Here is a 15,392-nt window from a genome sequence, read left to right as displayed (position 1 = left end):
GTGAATGTTGCTGCATGACATCCAATGTTCCTTTCAACAAGACAGTAGAAAATAGTATTTTACTTTAATTATGGTTAAACTCTGCTAACAAGTGACATGATCCAACATACAGTATGTTTTTGAAAATGGGGTGAAAATGGATGCTGGGGGTGGAGTTAACGCTCACTAACCATCACCAGTTTTCTGCCCTGACTGCTTCACTCTGTGACACAAAGATCACAACCAGCCTGGAAACTCAATCAATTTCTCCTCCTATCTGCCAACATATATGCTTGCAATGAACCGAAAAACACTTCTTTTTATTTTCCACTTATTATTCCTACATCTTGTATATACTACCTGCCTCTCAGAACATCTGTATCTGAAACAACCCTCAACTCTATTCTAAGTACGTGAGGATTTACAGTGACTCATGCAGGGTGTGTTAGTTTTTCACAACAACACCTGTCAGAGTGATTTATCCTCTTATACCATGGCTGCTTTCTAGGCATCAACATATACGTATTGTTTCCTATTTCATTGCAATGTGCTCTGTTTGGGTAAAAATTACTGATTTGCAAGGCTAAACCTGCCATATAGGCATATTTCTCTCACTTACTGCCAGCTCACCATACAGATAAAGGTTTGACATGCCGGGGCGCTCAAAATAAAAACACTGTGTTGGAACTATCCTCGTCCAAGCATGGACTTTATGTTAGTTTACAACTCCAGCAAGTAGTACACAATGTCGCCTAGCAAGACCTGAAAGGTGACGATGGCGCTAACTAAGAGCAGTGAGGCCATCTGAACACCCTGCAGCCAATCAATATCAACTACTGTCTGGGCATTGTATAAACTAAACTGTTGCACAAGTGTTCTTCCAGGCCATGGTTGTAGACAGTGATCCTTTTAAAAATAGCACAATAATAGTAAGTAATGGAAGCTGAGGAGAAACTCACCCTGTGGCTTAGCGTCATGCAGCAACTTTCGATCTGCAAAGACAGAGAAACACCAGAATTTAAGAGTTTCTCTTTGACCTTTACTGAATGCTACAAGTCTATTTAATTACTACTTGTGTATGCATCCATGCCTGTGCACACTGTGTGTTACGTATGTGGAGTGGAAGGGGTGAATAATGAAGATAGATGAGAGTGGTGGTAATGAGCATGATTATAATGACGATCATGATCTAGCCCACACTGCCAAAATTTATGAACAGTAAATCTATAATGACACAGTCCCCGAACACAATGGGACTGACAGTAATGATGCAAAACTATCTTTTTCTCATTGTTGAGCAGCATGGAGTGGTGGTGGTGGTGGTGTTGTTACCCACTCTGTGTGCAGAGGCCGCCGGTGCAGTTGTCGGATGCCAGCGCCACCCCGTCGCACAGCCGTCCTCCGTGTTTGGGCTCCGGAGCAGTGCATTCTCTGCTGCGCTGCCTCTCGCAGTCTACACTGCACACTGACCACTCGGTCCACTCTCCCCAGCCGCCATCCACTGAGGGAATCACATGCAAACATGTGATTACAGTTTAGTACAGATACAGTTTACCGTAAAAAAGAAACTGAAAAAACAGTAATTGTCCTTGAGAATGAACCGAAACCAAGCTTAAAATTGTGATATTTCTGTCAAAATCACTTAATTCTACTATTAAACATTCGCTTAAAAAAAAATATGCTAAAAGTAAACATTTGGAATAACTAGATGCTGTTAAAAACATTATATTCTGCACTACTTAGCGCAACTGTGAAACCATGATTGATTCTGCTGAGACGAATGGTCATGTGACAAATAATCACTGAAAATCAGACAGAACGGCAGGCTGTTTACACAGAGCTGAGAGGAGAGGACAGGAGAGGTATGTAGAAGTTGCAAAAATGCAAATACTTCAATATGTATAGCATGTGGAGACCTATTTTTTTCCGCCAATATTCATGACACATGTGGGCACTTGGAAATGTGAAAATTACATTATATTCCAATTTTTAAAAAATTATTTATCAGAGAAATTTAACTTGCTTTTTTTTATTTGTATGATTTATGTCATTATAACTGTGTTATTCTGCTCAAAAGATGTTTGAGTCATTCCCAATTCTAACCATGATTCTGCTGTTTCCATAGATCTGCAGGACTTATATATTTTATATATAATTTATATATTGCAGTAAAATACAAGGCCACAGTGGGAAAAATGGGAAAAGAGCAAAAAATACAGAACCCAGCGCTGCAAACACACAGATTTGATGTGAATAACGCTCAGTTGGAGCAAACTGTTATCCATTCAATGTGTGGATAAACACAGTCATACAAGCAAAGCACAAAAGAATAAACAAAATATAGACAAACAGAAAAAAAAAGAAAAAATTATTTTTTATTTTTACTGACATGACAAAAATGCTATTTACTTTAGCTTGACTTTATGAGAAAACACTTTGAAGGCAACAGCTGCACTAGTAACTTCACGAAAACATTTTTCCTCCTCAGGGTGCCAAAATGTTGTGCCGCCTTGCTGTTTTGGAGCACAAAGACACCCTGCTCATGCTATACTCCATCAAGTCTCCTACCCACCTCCAAACGCTCTAAAGGTTCCCTTCTTCCCGCTAATCTAAACGCAAATGCACCCTGTTTATGTTCAAACCCAGATGCAGGAGGAAAAAGTCAGAAGGCAGTTGGCAAAGAGGCGATAATGTTCAGAGGAGTGCACTGCCTTCCACTGATAACTTTTTTTCTTAAACCTGATGAGCGTTTCCTTTTATACCGTAGCTGTGGTTGAAATCATAAATTTGGGCTTGTCTAGAAAAAACACTTGGGCAGAGCTGATTACACGGAAGTTTTGATAACTGGAAATGCTGCTCTGCTCTTCCTCTCACATTCTAAGCTTCTGCTCGTCTCTCAAGTTCTCTTTATGCCTTTCTTATTCAGCCCCTCTCTCCATTCCCCATACATTTTCTCTTTATTTGCTGTTTTTAAGCTCCACTGCATTATATATCCAATACAAACCACTGTCACTATCAGCAGTGCAGACGTGCAATGCATGCATGGTGAAATGTAACCGGGTGAAAGGAGACGGACGCTCACTGCAAAGTATACCTTGAGCTTTTTAGAATGATTTCCTACCTTCAAGACTGACACTGCTCTCTGTTAATTACAGACATTAAAGTCAAGTTACAGAGGCTTTATACACTCTCAAGTAATCAATCAAAGAGGCCATTTGGTTGCCTTTACTCTCTGTCACATTTACTGTACTGTGCGGTAATGCATTTATGAGCAGAGAGAATCGTCTCCACACTGATGCATTAAAGGACATGCTGACATTGAAAAGTTAGCTGGCAAACAGCAGGCTTTTTAAAGCAACACTTCAACATTTTGGCAAAGAGACTTATTTGCTTTCTTGGCAAGAGTTAGTCAGTTAAATCAGATGGTTAACTTAGCTTAGCCTAAAGACTAGAAGCAGGGGGGACAGGTAGCCTGGCTCTGTCCAAAGGTTAGAAAAACTGCCTTTCAGCACCTCTAAAGCTCACTAATTAACATGCTGTATCTCTGCTGTTAAATCCGTACAAAAGCCAAAGCATTAAAACACCAATTAGCTGTTTTATGGGGGCAGTGTGCTGTACTATTTCTTGGTCAGGCTCAGTAACGATGATGAAAAGATTCCAGATAAAGTGAAAGAAACAGCACAAAACTAACTACAAGTAATGGTGTTTTACACCAACAAAAGAAACAAACAGAGTTAAGGGTCCAAAGTTCTAGGCTGCGCTGGATTTTCATTACACAATACAGATGCTACACAGAAAATATATTTAAAAAATCAAATACATGAAATAAGAATAAAATACAGTAATAAAATTGGCAACAAAATAGAACAAAGTAGAATGGTTGCACTGAAGGAAGAAAGTGAATCAATTGAAGACAAAACAAATGAATAATCCTGGATTATTTGGTAAACTGGCTTTATGGAACAGGATGTTGCTGGCTAAACAATCATGTTTGTTTACACAAGAATGTCCAGACAGTGGTGGAATGTAAGTATATCTACTCAAGTACTGTACCTAAGTAGATTTTTGAGGTACGTGTACTTTACTTGAGTATTTCTATTGACCTCAAAACAGTGTATTAGGTAGTTAAAATGAGCCCTATATTTACAAAATTAAATCACAGACCCGCTTGTAAATAACTGAGTGGGACCATTCTGCATAACGAATACTTTAACTTCAGTTTTGAATGCAGGACTTTAACTTGTAGTGGAGTAATTTCAGTGTTGTGTTAGTACTTTTACTGAAGGAAGGGATCTGAATACTTTTTCCACCACTACTTCTGGTTAAAACCCCTGATTAATAGTGTTCAATATAATAGCAGTTCAATGTGACTAACCAGATTAATCCAGGTTTTTAGTATATTTTCTACATGGCAAACAAGGTACCAGAAAGTACTCTCAGAAAGCCAACAAGACCCAGCATTCATGATGTGCTCGCTCTTAAGGCTGTGCAATTGGGCAATTAGTTGAAAGGGGTGTGTTAAAAAATATAGCAGTGTCTGCCGTTGACTTTACAAACACAGCACTATTTTGTACAAACTTTTTTGTTTCTAGGATTTAGCAATCCTGTGAATCACTAAACTAATATAAGTTGTATGACCAGTTTTTTTTATAACTGCTTCACATCTGTGTGGCATGGAGTCAACCAACTTGTGGCACCTTTCAGCTGTTATTCCACTCCAATATTCTCTAACAATATTCCACAATTCATTTACATTTCTTGGTTTTGCTTCAGAAACGGCATTTTTTATGTCACCCCACAAGTTCTCAATTGGATGAAGGTCCGGGGATTGGGCTGGCCACTCCATAACATCAATGTTGTTGGAAAATCTGGAACCAGATTTTGCTCATTTACTAGTGTGTTTGGGGTCATTGTCTTGTTGAAACACCCATTTCAAGGGCATGTCCTCTTCACCATAAGGTAACATGACCTCTTCAAGTATTTTGACATATGCAAACTGATCCATGATCCCTGGTATGTGATAAATAGGCCCAACACCATAGTAGGAGAAACATGCCCATATCATGATGCTTCACCACCATGCTTCACTGTCTTCACTGTGTACTGTGGCTTGAATTCAGAGTTTGGGGCTCGTCTCACAAACTGTCTGTGGCCCTTGGACCCAAAAGAACAATTTTACTCTCATCAGTCCACAAAACGTTCCTCCATTTTTCTTTAGGCCAGTTGATGTGTTCTTTGGCAAATTGTAACCTCTTCTGCACATGCCTTTTTTTTAACAGAGGGACTTTGCGGGGGATTCTTGTTAATAGATTAGCTTCACACAGACGTCTTCTAACAGTGACAGCACTTACAGGTAACTCCAGGCTGTCTTTGATCATCCTGGAGCTGATCATTGGCTGAGCCTTTGCCATTCTGGTTATTCTTCCATCCATTTTGATGTTTGTCTTCCGTTTTCTGCCATGTGTCTCTGGTTTTGCTCTCCATTTTAAAGCATTGGAGATCATTTTAGCTGAACAGCCTATAATTGTTTGCACCTCTTTATAAGTTTTACCCTCTCCAATCAACTTTTTAATCCAAGTACGCTGTTCTTCTGAACAATGTCTTGAACGACTCATTTTCCTCAGGCTTTCAAAGAGAAATGCATGTTCAACAAGTGCTGGCTTCATCCTTAAATAGAGGCCACCTGATTCACACCTGTTTTTTCACAAAATTAATGACCTCACTGATTAAATGCCACACTACTATATTTTTGAACACACCCCTTTTCAACTAATTGCCCAATTGCACAGCCTTCCCACCAAACATTAGACGTCTGATAGACGTGCAGATCATGTCTATATTGCGTCCGTCGGTCCAAGACCAATTCTGGACCACTTCACGACGTGCAAACTAGGTCTGCTATTTGGACGTCTAATCATGACCCCACTTGGACGTCAATATGCAGTTGAACATTTGAACGTCGGGCTAGGTCACTTATTTCGACGTCTAAGACAGGTGCAGGGATTTGACATGATGTAATTTATTTATTTACATTATTATTATTATTATTATTATTATTATCATCATCATAATAGTAGTAGTAGTATGGACATGATGACATATTTTGTGATTAAACATTATTTTTGAATAAAAGTAATATTTTTGTTTGTTTACATTTTCCTGTTTTTCTTTTCTAAAATAGTGTTATTCTGTTTATTAGAACAATAAAGGTATCTTTGGGGAGGGGGGAGGGGGGTGTTACAGTCAACGCCATTGTGATTGGCTGAGGCATTGCGTCATCAAGGTACATCATAAGAGCCCTTGAGATTCAAATGTCCGCTTGGCTCTGTGCACCTTCGACCTCTACAACAACCTACACAGCAATCCGAAAATCAGCGTCCACTAAATTGCAGGTAAGTTCGGTCAGCCCATAGACCCATAAGTTAATTTAATGTTCATTTATGTATTTATAGCGTTTGCCGTTTTAGCTTTATTGTGTTAATATACCTCAAACCTGTTGTTGCTACAATTAGCATTACATCTGCTAACGTTAGCTTTTGAACACGGCCGATTTTGTTTAATGTACAACGAAACCGGCGAAAAATAAATACATGGAGTGAAGCGCTGGAGCCGTGGGCCGTTACACGACCGTTATCGGCAACAGGCCTCCAGTGTTAACGAGCAGGAGGGTTTTAGCAGCGGATGCTAACCGCTAACGCTAATCGAAGTTAGCATCGAGCTACCTCACAACAACGGCCGTCTTTCTTGTTACCGGTGGAGGCTTTATTTACAGTCGGTTATGGGTCCGCGGCTCCAGCACTTATTTCTTCATTTGTCTTTATCTACTTGCAGATGGAGTCATGCAGTTTGACAGTTTGGCCACTGAGGAACAAATTTGGAGCTTCAGAGCATTTGAAGCATGCACCGCAAAGGAGTGGAGGGGGGCTTCACAGCCACTCAGGACTGATTTTGTGACAGTGTTGTTTTACATGTTCTACACTGTAGTTGCAGTCCTCGGTGTTTGTGCATCTTATCATAAATAATAATACTAATTAAAAAAACCCCACAAAGGGAATGTGTGTGTTAAAATATTAACCAGTTGTGTAAAAATGGAAAGAAAGGGCCAGATTTATTTTCATCATGTGAATTTGTGAAGTTTGACACAGAAAGAGAGATATATAAATAAATATATACAGGTATATAGGGTTTATTGATAATATATATACAGTATATAATTTATATTGTTATATTTGTACATAGTCAATCAGGACTAACCCTATTTTTGAAGTACTTGTATTGTACCTTTATTTTTTTAACACGGTTTTTCTAACTTGAGGCTTATGCTGCCTGCTGTTTAGTAGCCTAGTAACTATTGTCAACTGACATGTGTGCAATAAAAAATGGGTGAAAAAACAGTCCGGATTGGATTGTGATTTATTATTAACGTGACTGTTTAATTGTGTCCAGAAGGTAGGAACCTGTTTTCCTGTACCAGCTAATTTTACTGTAGCGTAATTTGGTTATGCATTGGAACTAAAGCAGTACAGTAAAAAAAAGTCTAAAATGAGTTATAATTCGACATAGAAAAGACGTCCACAACGACCATATTTGGACTAGAAATAGCTCTTGCATGGCGGTACTGTGGACGTCGTAAATGGACGTCAAGTATACGTTGAAAGAAAGACGTCGTCTGGAGTAACAGTCTGCACCTTGAGGGGACCAAAATTAGACGTGCAAAAATGACTTGGAAAAGACGTTGTTTGGACGTCTCTTTGCGCAGTGGGTTAAGAGCGTGCATATCACCAATGCTGGGTCTTGTTGGTTTTCTGAGGATCTACTGCACCTACTGGTACCTTGTTTGCCATGTAGCAACAAAAATATACTAAAAACCTGGATTAATCTGGTTAGTCACATTGGACTGCTATTATATTGGACACTACTGTACATAGAATTTAACGCAGCTGAACAAAACAGGGCGAGGAACAGCTAAGATCTAGTCTTATCTCACTCATCTAAAGTGCATGTTTGATGCTATCTCTATGATAGCAGCACTTTAACCAAAGATAAGTTGGAGAGCAAATGTACCCACTGAGCCACAGACTAAGGAAAATGAGAGCTTGACTTTACTCAAAACTAGCAGTTAGTCCAATTGCGTTGGGATTTCGTTGTTAGGTAGATTTGGTTTAATTACAAAGTAGCACAGTAGACACAATAAGCACAATGGAAAAACAGATAGGTCGGACCATCTTGAACATTACAGTTACAGCTGAAAAAATAAAAAGTTTGAATATTTCACATAACTTCACCATGTAAATCAGTTGTAAAGTTGGAAATGGTGTTATTAGCATCACGTCGCAGCTTCATTCTCTACAGCTATGGCTTCATATTTAACAGGCAGATTTATCTACTTATCTAACCTTTGGCATGAAAGCAAATGGCTGTTTTTTGCTCTTTTCACATTTTACTCACTGTGGCCTTGTATTTCACTGCAATTCATAAGTCCCGGCTCTATGGAATCAGCACAATTATGGCTAGAAGGGGCAACAACAAGTCTTTTGTGCAGAATACCACAGATATGACAGAAAATCCCAGTCATAAAGAATTGTTCACATATAAAACATATTGAAATATTGGCATTTTCTACAGTATTATATGATCTAGTTATTCCAAATGCTTTATTTTTGGCAACATTTTAAATGTAACATAAAGTGATTTTGACAGAAATATCATGATTATAAGCTTCGTCGTGGTTCCTTTTTCAAATGCAAACTTTCATGACCTATGATCTGTTCAAGGACTGTCGGAAAGTTTAAATTTCGATGATGCCTGAATGCCTGTTTTTACAGTTTCTTTCTCCGATAAACGGTGTCTTTTTTGTGTGGAATACGTTGGGGTTTAGAGGCAAAGACAACCAGTGTCACATTATAGTTAATGAATTAAATGCTTTCAAATCTCAGTGTTTCTTTCAATGCAAACACTGACTGAAGTCAATACTAAAATTTGTATAAAATGAGGTGGAAGGACACTTTCAAAAACTCTTAAAATACCACAGCACAAACACTAACAGCGTGAGGACTATATCCGGGTGCTTACCTGGACACAGTGTGTTGCAGGTGCTCTTCTGCACCGACATGCCCTCACAGAAGGCTCCCCCATTTAGAGGAGCGGGATTTGTGCAAGTGCGAGAACGTTTCTGCACGCCGCGACCGCATCGAACATTGCAGGGGGACCAGTCTGTCCACGATGACCAGCCTCCATTCACTGGATGTGCCAAGAGGAAGAAAGGAAAAGGGATGATCAGATACTACGAGAATGAAAACTGGCCTACATTCTGTGAAATATGTTCTGCACCACAGTGACAGCATCAAAGGGTGTCATTCAAAAGGGACAATGAACGTCTTATCAGGAAAAAAAACACAGAGGTATCTTTACAAAAGATGATCAATGGTGTCTTCCTCTGTGTCTACGTCTTCCTCTGATTTGTTGCCTAAAATAATGCGAGATGATTGACTAATCAGCTCATTTGCTGTCATAGGAAAGGAAGAAATACTAGTATTCCACCATCTGTCAGAGGCCATTGGGAGTAGTAAGCCTGTCTAGACTTCATTAGCATTAAGGAAATTAATGATTGATGGGCCTCAACAACGGGGTGTCAGGGAAAAATCGGATGAATTCCTACAGCAGCTAAAAAAATAAAAATAACAGGATAAAAGGTCAGTAAAATGAGCACCAAAACGCTCCAATTAACAAGATATTCCTCTGGTTTGAAAGGAGGTGGTGCTTGTATGACATTATAATTTCACTCATTCTCCTTTGTCTCTGCATAGCTCTCTATGGGGCTATAAAAATGTTGGAATCAGTGTCTGCTGGCCTGCAGCAATACAAAGTGCTCCAAGGTGTTCAGCACTGGCAGATAAAAGACGGGGAGTTGTGACAGCCTGTGTCACCACTTTACCACCATTAATAATTGAGTTTGTGTAAATATTGTGCCAGTGTCTCCTTGTTTTTACACATGAGGGATCACTTGCCCATTACCTGCTCATTAGAATCGTGTGTGAAAGCAGACCACACGCTGTGGTTGAGCACTGTGTTTTATATTAATGACTTTCGGGGGGAAATTTGCTTGAGGTGAAAATTTGACAGCCGACTTCTGTAGTGGAAATTGATATTCTGATGGAGACAAGAAAGCTGTTTGACATTGTTTTGATCATCTGTACGGAAAAACCTAAAGAGTTATACTGTTGTGCCCTTTTTGAATCTAACCTTCACATCTTTTTTTTTGATAAATAATAAAAAGTAGATGTAGAAATGTGATATCTCACCATAGACGACGACAGTGGCTGTGGCGCTGCGTCTCTTGGCCACGATGTTGCTGGCAACGCAGGTGTAGTTTCCCGAGTCAGACAGTCGGGCTTCAGAGATGATGAGATTGTGGTCGCCTCTTGTATCGATGGCACCTTCAGAGTTGAGAGGTTCTTCATTTTTGAGCCATTCAACCTGAAAGCAGAAGAGTTTGTATGAGATGTGACTGATGAAATAATATAACCAGTGCTAAAATAGACATATATTACTGAGAAACCTGTGCATGGTCTGATAAAGAATATATTTGGGCTATATTATAGTGCAGTATAAGGTTATAATACGGTGGTCCTCTCTCTCAACGGCACAGAGTTGGTCTTGGTCTTATTTCAAGATAATGATAGTATATATATATATATATATATATATATATATATATATATACACACTATTAAATATATAACGACCATAGGGTGTTAACGTTAGCAGCCAATCATAGCATGCTAACATTAGCATGCTATCGATCGGCCACTAACGTTAGCATGCTATGATTGGCTGCTAACGTTAACACCCTATGATCGTTATATATTTAATAGTATATATCTACACACTATCATTATCTTGAAATAACATGATAAAGTCACAGTCCAGACATGTGCATCACTTTTAAGTGTCCTCTGGAAACACTTCTGTTATGTTGTAGTCTATTTGCAGTGCGTTTTCTTATTGTGTTGTGTTGTGGTCTTTGCAGTGCGTTTTCAAAATGCTGCGCTTGTGTTGTCAAATTGATGAAGATGTTTTCTCAATTTCCTTGTGTTTTGGGTATTTGCATGTGTTTTCTTAAGTTGTAGCGCTGTGAGCTCTCAGGGCCACCATATTATAATGATATCTGAAGTAGTAAGAATGTAGTTTTGGGTTTGGTTTTGTATTATGGCTATTATAAAGTGGATGTCATTTAACACTATCTATATTATTTAAAAGTGGATCTTTTTTTCATATCCAACATACAAACATTTATCCATTTCTCTTAATCACTAATTATTTCAGCTGTGATCAGTTAGTTTAACTAAATCTTGCTAAAAAATCTTGATAAAAACTAGTTATCTATTACTGGTACTATATCCTCTACTTTTTATTTCATTTGATCTATTTAATTCTATTTAAACTGTTTAATTTTATTCGTCACTTTAAGCTGCCAATTTATAAACCGTTTATCCATTTTCATTTTCATTTTATTAAGGATCCCCATTAGCTGATGCCATAGCAACCAGCTAGTCTTCCTGGGGTCCGTAGCACATCACAACATACAATACAATCACAATGAAGAACTATACAAAAAACAAAAATATCAAATAAAAACAAAACAAGTACATACAATATAAAATAGACAAACCCACACAATAGTTGACAATATAATAAAATTACTAAACCTACCCAAAAACTAAATACAGCTGAGTTATAAAAAACAGATCATTCCCACAACACACCCAACAGATGAATAATCCTTTTAAAAACTGATTTACTGTAGATACAGCAGAGATACTGAGGCAGATAATTCCAGAGAGACATTGATCTGTAGATAAAAGAACGCTGTAAAGCATTTGATTTTGAACGAGGCAATACAAGCCGACCATTACTGGACCCTCTAGTGTAATGATCATGAACGGTATTGGTAAAGACAACTTGATTATACAAAAACACAGGAGTTTTACTACTAGTGACCGACTTAAACATTACTAGCGTGTTGAATGATACTCTCTTCTCCACTGTGAGCCAGGAGAGGCAGTCATGCATTCGACTCACATTGGATTTAAGTGAACAGCCCAAAACCAACCTTGCTTCCCTATTTTGAGCAACCTGGAGCTTCCTGATCTCACCACTAGCAGCACATGACCAGACCGTGGAACAGTAATCGAGGTGACATAAAACTAAACTTGTCCATGTGACATGTAATCCATGAGGCTACTTATAGCTAACTCAGCTGTTTATGGTATTTATGACCTTTGGCTAACTATTTCAAGTCCAATATTTTAGCTATTTTATTCATCACTTAAGGCTAATAATGTCAAACTTTTATTTCTTACATTTAGTGATGTGAAACTATTATGGCACTATTTAAAATATATATAACCCATGGGCTAAAGAGCATGGCGCAAGTGCATTTAGGGAGTGTCCGACTCCAATTACACTTGTTATTGCGGTGCATAATCTGGGGGTGTAAAGTAAGGTGAAAATGTTTGTGTATTTTTGGTGTACCATGAATTAAACCAATCGGACTGTCACCAGCTGTAGGGGCGAATAACATTTATTTTAAGATAAAAATGTCAAAACTGTTATTTCTTACTTTAAACTAAGTAAAAACTGTTAAACATTAAGTTTTAGCTACAATAACATGTCCAAACTATTATTCCTTACTTTTACTGACTATTTCTTACTTAAAGCGACATAAAAGCTGTTGATCATTACTATTACCTACAGTTTCGTGTCCAAACTATGTCTATGTTTAACTATTACTCCTTACTATTATTTATTATGTCAATTTATGAACACTAGGGCGGCTGTGGCTCAGTTGGTAAAGCAAGTTGCCCACTGATCGGAGGCCTGACCATGGCAGCCGAAGTATCCTTGAGCAAGATACTGAACCCCAATTTGCTCCCAATGGTGCGTTCATGGGTGTGAGAATGAATTCCCAATGGGGGCAGGTGGGACCGTTTAGGGTAGTATGAATGTGTGTGTGAACGGGTGAATCCAATCCAATCCAATCCACTTTATTTATATAGCACAATTTTAGCAAACACAAGGTTTCCAAAGTGCTGCACAAACAATAAATACATAACACAATACAAAGAGATGTAGTAAACAATAGATCAGTAAGATGCAATAAATGAGTGTAGTCTGTAGTGTAAAGCGCTTTGAGTGGTTGCAAATCGACTAGAAAAGCGATATATAAGTGCAGATCCATTTACTACTTGAAACTATTAGTATATCATTTGGGGACCTCGACATGTAAATATGTAGTTATTTTTAAAAGTCATTAAATAAATGTGAAATTGTGAAAGCTGAGTGATGTTATTCCTTAACGCTAAATACTTTCCTTTTATGGGCTTTTAGAATATATATATATATATATATATATATATATATATATATATATATATATATATATATGGCATTTGTTATATTGCAATTTGCAATAATCTGGAAATCAGAATTATTTTAGTAAATGTCTTGACATTTACTAAGATAATTCTAATTTCCAGATTAAGGGTTTGTTGTTAAGGTAGCCTGTAACAGGAATGACATCCACTCAGAGGGAGTGATCCAGTAGGTGGGTCACATCTCACAGCTTTACAAATTCAGTGTCCGTGTTTTGAGTGAAAGTAATAAGGAATTACAAAATAAAGGACACTGTGTTGATGCTCCTCTCCTTGCATGACTGGCCCTGTAAATTGCTATTAATGTGCCACTGGCTTGAGCTTTTCATTGAGAGAGACGAGCCGGGGCATCAGGGAGTGGGGTTTGATTTATGGCGGTGTATTTGAGGATTAAAAACTCCACCCCACTGGGAGCTCCATGTGTTTGTGCATGGGGTTGTACTCTAGAGCCTCTGTATGTGTATGTGTGTGTGTGTGTGTGTGTGTGTGTGGAGAGTGTCTATATGCCAAGGGAATATAACAACAGCCAACAAACTCAGAGATTGCTTTGCTCTTTCGAAAGCACCCTGGATGAAAAAATTGAGCCAGGAAATCAATAAATCAGGAGTCATGTTGTCACAACCGCTTTTTTTTTCTCCTTTTGATGGCCCGAGAAGTCTTTCATCATGTACCTTTAATTTAACTCTTTTCAGCTTTCAAGACAAACAAAGCAGCTACACTGGTGGGCTGCATCGGTCATTCTATCAATCCTGGTGTTTATAGTTTGTTTGCCTTTCACTATTTCACCCCCTCAACGTCTAATCACCCCCTGCCTCGCTGTCCATGCTGTATTACATTATCCACAGCTGCTGCCATTAATCTACCTCAATTATGGAGGCACTCGGTTTCAACCTTTCACTGTGTGGGAAAAAAGTGCTATTTCTATTTCAATCACACAAAATTTACCCTTATCTTCGGGTTTCTTCATACCAATTATTATTTTGGTTTTATGATCCAAATTTGTATTTTGCCTCCCTCCCTTCCTTCCTTCTTACCTCCCTCCCTCGCTTCCTACTACCTTCCTCCCTTTCTCCCTCCCATCATCCATCCATCCATCCATCCATCCATCCATCCATCCATCCATCCATCCATCCAGCTTTCAGTCTTGTGTGTGGTACACAGTTGTTGTTGCACTGATTGTACAGTTTGCCTTCTTTAATCCACTGCGCCCCCTGCCTAGTATCTGGGAAGCAGAGAATTAACCTTGACAAGTAAGAGGTTTGTGCTTTATCACCTTCTCTACAATACTGCAGCCTCACCCACAAAAAGGATGACAGAGGTGAGCTCAATTGTTTTTTATCAGGGTCACATTATACACCTTCTGTGTATTGTCTGCAGTATTTTGAAAATATTCTCCTTAAAAGGCATCTCTGATGTCACAGAGAGACTATGTAAAGGCTCTTTAAAAACAGGTTTGACCCTAAAAGCCAGACTCTGAGACTGGGCCGGTAAAATAAAAAACTTTACTTGAGGTCGAAAACAGGAGAAAGTTAAAAACAGGCGGGCAGAGGAGAGGAAACTTATCTAATCTGGAATCATGCTCGTGAGTGGGTGTCAAAAGAGGCAGCCAGGGGGTCATACTGTAACAGGCAAAATGCAGAAAATGGCTGCAACACTAAAGCAGAAGCACAACAGATGATATAGCGAGGAATAAATGGAAGGAGGCTGGTATATATGCTACTGGGCTGCTGGGGGAGTGGAAACAGATGTGCAGGTAGGTGGTTTGGGGGGTTATGGGATGGAAAACTTGCTAACTTGCAAAAATGAACAGCCAGCTCCTTAGAGCATCTTTTAGTACGAGCAAACACTGAAAAAGAGATTTATAGGTGACGGAACTGTTACAATTAACTTTCATAAACTAAAAAACAACAACTGTGAAACTGTGAAACTGTGAAACAGTGAAACGAAAACACAGACAAGTCGACCACAACATAGAAGTGA

The 15,392-nt window shown here is 38.7% G+C and overlaps 1 protein-coding gene across 1 annotated transcript in view; it reads right to left on the bottom strand.

The window, feature by feature from the left end:
- The window catches only part of unc5da (unc-5 netrin receptor Da), a 220,560-nt gene that overhangs the window by 32,033 nt on the left and 173,135 nt on the right, over positions 1-15,392 (bottom strand). Inside the window, exons 5-8 of the mRNA XM_059357890.1 lie at positions 10,281-10,455; positions 9,052-9,219; positions 1,316-1,480; positions 939-971 (exon numbers count right to left, since the gene is read on the bottom strand). Coding sequence (XP_059213873.1) covers positions 939-971; positions 1,316-1,480; positions 9,052-9,219; positions 10,281-10,455 — 541 coding nt within the window. The remainder of the gene's footprint in view (positions 1-938; positions 972-1,315; positions 1,481-9,051; positions 9,220-10,280; positions 10,456-15,392) is intronic.

This window comes from Centropristis striata, chromosome 19 (genome assembly GCF_030273125.1).
Source record: "Centropristis striata isolate RG_2023a ecotype Rhode Island chromosome 19, C.striata_1.0, whole genome shotgun sequence".
In the NCBI taxonomy this organism is placed as follows: Eukaryota; Metazoa; Chordata; class Actinopteri; order Perciformes; family Serranidae; genus Centropristis; species Centropristis striata.
The sequence above is the reverse complement of the archived record's forward strand: the minus strand, read 5'-3'. Positions and strand labels throughout refer to the sequence as shown.